We start from the raw sequence: 9447 nt of genomic DNA on the forward strand, positions 1-9447 counted from the left end.
CCAACAACTGGAATAAAAGTAAAAGGAATCTATGGAGCACTGCAACACAACCCTAGCTGGATGCACCAGATCTAAATCTAAGTAATAATGTTCACAGCATCCTTTTCCCAGAAAATGTAATTACAGCAAATGTTGCGATTTTTAACTATTTGGAGAAGATTAAATTCTATTGTACAAGAGATTTTTCCAGTTACCTTTAAATGTAGTTTAATATATCTCTCACTACAAAATGGCTCCTCTGTTTACCCTTGTAACCTCTAGAGATTCCAAAACAAAGTGATTGCTTCTGCTAAAGTTTCAGGGCAATGCTTATCTTCAGTATTAACATAGTTTCTCCTGCCTGATACATCATTAGATGATGTTTTGTTCCTTACTTCTCCCCTCATAGTATCCTGTAAAATGGTTCCTGGATCCATTATTGTTAAGTACACAACTGTCATTACAATATTTCAAAAAATTAAATCATTGGTTGTGAAGTGTTTTCTCACACCCTTATTGGCATGGCTACAAAAATAACCTGTGGGCTCCAAACAGATTTTCTTTAACCTGGATGAACGCCACCTTTGATCTGTCATGTGTGCCTTTCAGGCAAAAAAAACCCAACATGGTGACATCATGTCTCCAAACAGGATTATTTATTTTTGAAGAAGGTAAACAATGCAGAGAGTGAGGGTATAGGAATTCTGGATTACTCGACAGAGGTGGCATGGACCTCATGGGCTGAATGGTCTCCTTCTGTGCTGTATGGCTGACTCCTGTTTGCTTTTAAAAGTTTTGACAACTGCCAAAACCTCTGGCCCTCATTGGCATTGCAGAGCTATAAGTAATACCAGTTATACTGGTCCAAATGCCATTCTGGAATGACAGTTGAAGGAGTTTCATAAATTCTGTAACAACAGGCAATAATTGGATTGTCAGACAATTGTGGTCTGAATTTCCTGACTCCATCCTACTGAGTCAAATGCATAAGTATATACATGAATTGGGAGGGTAGAAGAACTTTCAGGGTTTCCAGTTTAACTGATGGTGCTGTGCTGCCACCTGTAGGTCACCCATGACTCAGAGGTAGCAAGCACTCCTGCTGATACGTCAAAATGTTCTGGAATCCACTTGAGACTATAGCATTTCATGCAATTGATGTTGACACTCTGGGATAATACTGAGGTTGCAGAATTATCCAAGGCAATGTATTTCCGATGAGATTTATACTGAGGCTCTATATGCCCTCAGGTGGATGTAAAGGGTCCCATGGCATTATTTTGAAGACGAGTAACAGCATTTTCTTGGTATCCTGTTCAATATCTTTCCTTTAACATCGCTTCAAAATAGATTATCTGGTCACAGTCACATTACTACTTGTGGGAACATTCAGTGTGCAAATTGGCTGCCAAGTGCCTTGCAATACAACAGTGACTACACCTCAAAGTACTTCATTAATTATAAAGCAGTTTGCAACATTGAGGTTGTGCAAGGTGCTATAGAAATGTTCAGGATAACCCATGAAGTTAGATTAATGAATGTGCAAAGGAATTTTTTTTTTGTTGTTACTTTCTCAGTGGGCTACACAGTCAGTGATCAGAAAGGAGGAGGGATGGTTTCAATATTATGTAGAAGAATTGAATCTCCAAGTATTAAATGTTACACAATGGTAATAAGACTGACTTCATGTTTAAGAATTCTAGTGGTACAAGTACAGATTAGTCAAATATTAGCATTAAGGTATACACTGTCTCATTCTCAACTTTCAAAATATTTATGGATGACCTTTTTAAGTTCTGTTAATATTGTATTTATAGCATATACTATTATCTTCAATTTTTGGCTGCTTATTTTTATGTATCAAAAGATATTGCAATGAGCCATCTTTCTACATTCTCTGGAAAGAGCAGTACTGGGGGTACTCATAACTTCATGGCTACTACATGCTGGTCCATTTATATAATGATTCATGCATGAGCTTTCTTTTTGAATAATGGTAATTGTTATTACATGTGTAGATCAAAGAACAATTCTACATCAGTGTCCCAATAATCTGTATCATATGAAAGCTAGTCTACTATTGTTTCATTGTGGGATAAACATGGAATGTCTTCAGGTAGTACCAGAGAATCTTTTAACATCCACTTGAACCATCAAAGATTATAGAAGGGGCCTCTGTTTAACATCTCTACAACAATGCTGCACACTTTTCAAACTACAATAGAGTATGAGCTGAGAATTTGAATTGAAACCCAGAATAGTTGTTATAGTTCCAAATAAACAAACTGAGTTTCATTCTGAGAGTCTATAACCTGGCTGATGTGGGAGATGGGAAAATTTCAGGTTAAAACTGTAGCTTTTTATTCTGGACACCATTTACAATTTTTGAACATTGTACAAGTAATTTTATTTTCCATCTTTGCTGTACAAAGGGTGCTGTATGATTCTGTGCAATTACTTTATGCTGCTAATTCAGTTGTATCAGATTTACAGTTTCTATTTTTTCTTATTAGGACTCTAGCTGGTACATTGGGCAGTCTCTCAAAATTACCAGATGGATCAGTTGCTCGACAAGTCGGTTTTCCTGCTGTCTCTTCCCGTGCAAAACTCTATCCTGAAACATGGATTTCAATGGAACTATCAGAAGATTTCATTCAAGTGCCAGTTTCCATAGAAGACAAAAGCTATAGAACTGTGTATAATCTTTTCCACAAAACAATACCAGAAACCAAATTTAGGATTTTAAATATACTGAGGGTACAAAATCCATATCTTTGGGAAAAATATAAAAGGTAAGAAGTTGAATCAAAAATGTTATATCCAGTCACTAAACTTGCATTTGAACTGTGAATACTGGTCACTGTTATGGCGAGTATAGAACATAACTCAGCATTTATGATGTGCAGTATCAGGCCTGTTTTTATTACTGGTCTATTTGTACATTTTGATTTTGTGGTGCAGAGATACCAGAAACAAACCTTTAGATCACGCAAAAGTAGTTCCCATACTAGCAGTGCACATTTCAATTTTTTTAAATACCCAATCTGTTCAGTGGAAGATGAAAGATTGATGCTGAGTCATATTGCTTGTCTTTTTGTTGAACTTAATTGCATCCTTAAGTTGCAAAAATGTATTAGAAATTGTGATGTTTCCAAATGTATGAGTGACTCTGTGATGAGGTGACTTGATTTACCTTTTGTACTAATTGCAGCTTACTTTTGAGCTGCTTTGATCCAAGTTACATTGTTGACTTGCCGCAATACCTGTTTGTACTGCAGTACTCGCTTGTAATGGATAATTTTTTTGAATTTCCACTCGGCCAAGATACTTGCCTACTAAGAGCAGACATCTGAAATTCTGGAGCAAGCTCATCTAACATTCTAACCAACTAAACATGGTGTGTGCTCTCTCATTTTTTTTGTCATATGTAATGTCAACATTCACAGCTCACTATCAACTGTGTGATGTCAGAAAATTTTAGTCTTGTTAGATAGTAATGGACTAGAGCAGAAGATTTTAACCCAGGCAATAAAGGTACCTAAACATTACAGAGAAATGTGTATGATATTGCACATTGGTATCCTCCATTTGCTGCTAAGGTATAAAATTGCCACAGTGGATTGGTGACCCATTATAGAAACTACCAAGCTTTCATTTTGAGTTGAAAGTCAATGAAAACGAAGACTGGATGATCTGTAATGCTAAATTGACACTAACAAGCACTGATTTATTATAGCATTACAAGTGAAAACACATACTTAAAGTGAAAATCATCAGGTTGGAAGTAGTATAGAATTATTCTTCAAAGTTTAGCTTTAAAACTGAATCATGTTCAACCTCGTGTGCAACCCTTTAGTCTGATAACATAATATGGATCAAAAGTCATGGACTAATCTTTGTCAAAACTCTAGTATAAATGGGGAAGTTGGGAAGAACCACGTGTTGTCTGAAAGTGAATTCTGGATGACTGATGTCCGTAGAAATGGTAGTAAGCTTTTGTCACCTGGACCATAATACTTCCTAAATGCTGAAAAATTAGGAATGGAGGTTCAAAATGACTTTTGGACCTATGTACACATCCATTGGATGTAATGGACAGGTATAACATATATCCAAAAGGTTAGTAGACGCTGGCCTTTTTTAATTTAGAGGACTGGAATACAAGGGTTCGTAGCCAAGTTGCAGCAACGTAGGAAGCTACAGTTACACAACACTTGGAGTACTGTGTTCCATTCTGGGCTCTTCATTTTTCAGAAATATTTTGGCATTGCGTGAATGCAGAGTACAGTTACTCAAACTAAACCTGGATCCCAAATTTTGAAGAGAGATGACATTAGCTAGGGTTGCATTGACCACATTGTAAAGAATTTGATTGAAGTTTAAGATGTTATGGGGAACTGATAGGATTGATAAAATCTAGGTCCCAGGGGACATGGCCTAAAAATTGGGACTGTTCAGGAGGGTACACAAAGGATGATAGATGTTTGGGCTTATCCTGTGCAAATGACAGTTGATGCTGGGTTAATAGTTAAGTTTAAAGCTGGTATTAATGAATTTCTGCTATCCAAAGGTATTAAGTAATATGGCCAAATACAGTATATAAAATTAGGACGAGTCACTTGTGAATGGTGATGCAGTGTTGAAGATCTTAAAAAGGCATACATCAATTCCATTGGGTTGGTTCCAATTGCATATATTTAGCAGTTAGAGTTCTTTTTGCTGTTATTTGCTAAAATACACCCTGGGAAATTTTAAGAGCCTGTTTTGTTGTATGGTGCATAGTAGTTTTGGACAATTCTAAATCCTGTTCACTGTTTTGTCTGTCTGTCTGTCCTGTTGAAAAGTGCTGTACAAAAGTAGTTTGTTCACCACAGGTTTGTCCAGTGCTTTGTTTTAGTTATGGAATTTGCACAAAGATGCACTACTTCTTAATCTTTTCTCTGGTTTTACCTTTCCTTTTTAGAAGGTAAACTTCATGTGTCATACAATAAATTTTTTTTTTTTTTTTTTTTTTTTTGCTACAGGAAAAAGGAGTACATGTCACGAAAGATGTCTGAAATGGACAAGATCCTTAATGAAAGACATCTATTTCATGGAACATCCCAGGATGTAGTTGATGCCATCTGTAAACATAACTTTGACCCCAGGGTGTGTGGAAAACATGCCACTATGTTTGGTCAAGGCAGCTATTTTGCCAGAAAGGCAAGCTATTCTCACAACTTCTCAAAGAAGTCACAAGAAGGTGTTCATTATATGTTCTTAGCAAAAGTCCTTATAGGGAAGTATACATTGGGCAAGCCTTCAATGCGGAGACCACCACCACAATCCCCTGCTGACCCTTCTAGTGACTTGTATGATTCATGTGTGGATAATCTGCTGGACCCTCAGATTTTTGTCATCTTTAATGATGACCAGAGCTTCCCCTACTTCATTATTCAGTATGAGGAAGTTGGAAGTATAGTCACTGTTTGATGGACAATGATTTAACAGTTATTACAAACAAAGACTGGAGATGCTACAATGAACTTGTCTACACACTATCGACTTTGAGGTCTTTATAAATGGAGTTACAGATAAACTACATGACTCTCTCAAATGACCACCTGATGTGAGACTACTGGATTTGCAGTTCCTTGACCAGTGTAAATAGTATAATACATTGCCTTGAAAATATTCAGTTGTTGATGTGCCTCTGCTTGTGAATGAGTGTATTTATATTGGAAAAAATGTTGCCCATTTTTAATTCTGAAGTATTTGAGAAAGTTGTATACTTGACCTGAATACAGCAGTTTTATTTTTGAATTGTCAGAAGCTGAAGTTGTGAAATTAAATGTTGAGCACTTTTTTAAACCAAAGTTTTATACTGAAAGACATTGCTCGTGATCTCAACAGGGTGAAGCAACTGCCACAAATACAAGGGACAAGTGCATTATGCTTACCTTACTTGCAGTAGATAAAATTTGCCACAAAAGTCATGTCATTCGCCACAAGGAAGGAAGTCCTTACCGTGAGAAAGAACCAACTGGGCCTTTCTCAGAGCTGTAAATTGTGGTGACTGCACTCTTGATCTCACTGACACACTCTTCACTTCTCAATCTTCTCTAACAATTTTCTTGGTCCAATTTTCTCCTCCACCAATAAATTGAGACCAACATATTGCTGTATGAAAAAGGCAGAACTGTACAAGTACATCTGTGTAATTCATTATTTGTAAATCGAGGAAATAAAAATGTTAAAAGCAAAAACATCCCATTAGTAAGTACCAAATACCCTTTTATATTCCTAGAATCTCTTAAAATCTTATTACCATTTCTTTACTACTTTTTTAGTTCACATTAATGAGAAGACTGCACAACCCTTCAAATAACAATGCTGACCTGCAGTGATGATGTGTATCAGGTTTTTAGTGTAAAATTTTGAAAGACTGATGTTTTAGAATCATTTGGCTGGAGAAACTTTGACTGTGCTGTGAAATATTCTCCATACTCCTTGCTTTGTTGACCAGATTCAAGGGAAGGCTTGCTTCAGTTACTGAAAGTGGGGTCAATGAGGTTTGAAAACATTACATTGCATTATGGGAGCAACTGTTTGTAGGGAAACCAATTACACCACTTCACGTAGTCTATTGGAGGCAGTGACATCTGGCTATTATGTCCTCGCAAAAATGTTAGGCCAGCAACAGTTGAAGTTAGATGGGATCTGCCTGACTCTAATGCAATACTGTCTCTCATTAAAGTGAAATAATTATTCCAAAATTGGCTTCATGACTTGCAATCGTCAGCAATCAGTAGTAGCTGATTAAAAATATTTTTTTAAAAATGTTGATCTGGGTAGGCATGCATATATTCTTAACTGTCCTAGGACCTCTGACAATAGAACAGGAGGACATTTGTTGAACCTGTTCCTTATAGGCACTTTGCACAGAGTGAACAGCTGTGACTATTAAAGACTAAACCCCGCAATTTGATTTCAATTACTTAAGAGTTAGAATTCGGTAATAATTACTTTTATAAACTTGAAAAATAAAGGCACACATAAGCCAAGTACAGAAGCATGATATACTAAAACAAAGTTATGCCTGATTTTAAAAAGTACTAATTTCTCCCATATTTGGGATATACTGTAATTATAGTTGGCACCATACAAGATCAAAAAGCCAGAGTTGCCAATAAAACAAAAGGGATAAAATTACTACTGGTTTGAGGAAGAGCATCCATATTGAATTTAAAAAATGGGTAATTGCAGAAGGGCACAAATGAGATAAAATGTAAAATCCTTTGGTTTTGATACATTTTACCAATTTACATGTCACTTAATTAAGCAAAGGCTAAATCCATATCCTGTATTTGGTTAAGTTGATTATGTATTTATTGCCAGTGAATTGAGTCTAAAATTGAGACTGATATAAAACTGCAGGTAGATCTGTGCATTTATATTGTTAAATTCGGTTTCAGACTGAAATTACACTGTTTTGAAACTTGAGTAATATCGCTGTGTGTTTTTTTTTTAAAGCTGTGAATGAGAGACCACCTTATCACGTCGGTGACAAATTCTTCTATTTGATCACCCTTCATATGGTAGAGAAAAGAATTTGATTTGTCAGTTAAGCATAGGTATGATAGGAAACTTCTCCCTATTGTTATGTGAAACTAAAAGAATTGGCCATTATTATATGCATTACTCCTTTGATATTACAGCACTTAATATTGGATGAATCACCAGTTTTTAATTGTCTTTGCCTTAAATTCTATAGAATACTGTAAAATCTTTGTACAGAAATAGGCTTGCGGCTTTTTATGACCACATTTTGCCACAAACCAATGCACGGATTGGTGAATTAATTTATCACGTTACAGCACAATTAGTTCCATTATTAGATGCATTTGTTGAAATGCATGTCAACTAAGTGTTTGCCTTAAATATATTTAAGGTTTTTTTTCCTTCCTGTTTCTAATAAGCCTGCATAGGTGCAAGAGAGAGTTTACCCAATTTATTTATTGGGGAAGAAAAAAAAAATCTCACATCCTCCATGCCAAATGTGTGGCCCTTTTAAAGGGAACAGGCCAAGTTTTAACTCTTAAGTAAACAAATTTTCATTGAGTTAATAGCTCTTCCAAGAGCTCTAGAATTATTGTATACCAATTGATGACACTGAGCTGTACTTACTGACTCAAGTGATTTTTAAAAAAAATGAAATAAAATTAGCCAACTTATTTCCTGACTAGCTTCTCCTGTTAATGTCTTAATTCAGCATCGTAAGGATGGCAGCATGATAATGTTTGTGTCATGCAGGTCAATTATAGGGCATTGTACCTTTTTGTGTTGAGCAGTTTTGGATGTCCAAAGTGCAAGTTGGAAGATAAAACTCATCTATCTGACTGTTGACCCTGACAAGATTAAGTACTGGGCTACGCACCTGGCACGATATTCCTACAGTCTGGTCCAAATCAATATTCAAAAAGATCTTTCGGTGAACCATTGTGTTTCCTTACAGAAAGGTTGAATTGTTTGATAAGTGAGAAAGTAGAGCTCACTGAAGATTTACTCCAGAGGACAGTGATAGCAGTAGAGATGCTATGCAGGTCACGGTGACCGAGGAGGGAACTCCTTCACTAGAAGAGTTCATAACTGATAGAGCACAGTGTTGGATAGACTGGTACTTAAAGTTGACAAGGCGCCAGGACTGGATGAGAGACAACCAAGGATTTTGATGAAAGTGACAGTGGAAATTGCAAGAGCACTGGCCACAATTTTACAGTCTTACCTAGCATTAAGGAAGGTTCCAGAAGATTGGAAAATTGTAAACGTTATGACCTTCTTTCAAGAATGGTCTGTAATTGCAGGGCTATATTCACAATCTCAGTGATAGGGACGATTCTAGAGACCATTTGAGATAGAATTAGTAGATGTAAAATGGTGGCTTAATTAGAAATCCATGCTGACTCTTCCTAAAGGGAAGTCTCAGTTAACTAACTTGTTGGAGATTTTTTTTGACGAGGTAATAGAAAAGCTCGATAAGGGCATTGTTATGTGGTGGCATAGATGGACTTTCAAAACATGCTTGATACAGTTCCACATATCAGAGCCTTTTTAAAATGCAAAATTTGTGATCCAGAAATTTTATTTGAATACCAAGACAATTTTTAACATGCAGGTACACACCTGTACTTGGAGAAGCCTGCTCCTGTGCAATTGTAGATTGAGAACATGGAGCATTTAATTTCAACTATTCATCAGTAGGTGAGCAGACAGGAATGTTTTATGAGAGTTTCAAAAAGGAAATTATGGGCCTCTCTTTACTAAATTTACTGCTTCTGCCTGACAATGTTCCTATACTAACCCCAGCCTGCGAATACTGGGACCATTCCTATGAGTACTTGATGATGAATTCCACCAAATCACAATGGCCTGGTCCTCAAGTCAATAAGCCTACTACCTATTACTCCTGCGGTAAAGTTTCATCTCAAG

General features: G+C 36.4%; 1 protein-coding gene across 4 annotated transcripts in view; it reads left to right on the forward strand.

Moving 5' to 3' along the window:
* LOC109911887 (TCDD-inducible poly(ADP-ribose) polymerase) overlaps positions 1–8201 on the forward strand; it is a 21867-nt gene extending 13666 nt beyond the window's left edge. For all 4 annotated transcript variants that reach the window (XM_020511265.2, XM_048604297.1, XM_048604296.1 and 1 more), the window contains 2 exons: positions 2493–2771; positions 5004–8201. In XM_020511265.2, the coding sequence (XP_020366854.1) occupies positions 2493–2771; positions 5004–5451 (727 nt within the window). In that variant the 3' untranslated portion in view covers positions 5452–8201. The remainder of the gene's footprint in view (positions 1–2492; positions 2772–5003) is intronic.
* Positions 8202–9447: the final 1246 nt, after the last annotated feature.

The sequence above is a fragment of the Rhincodon typus genome, chromosome 13, assembly GCF_021869965.1.
Source record: "Rhincodon typus isolate 14 chromosome 13, sRhiTyp1.1, whole genome shotgun sequence".
Taxonomy (NCBI): Eukaryota; Metazoa; Chordata; class Chondrichthyes; order Orectolobiformes; family Rhincodontidae; genus Rhincodon; species Rhincodon typus.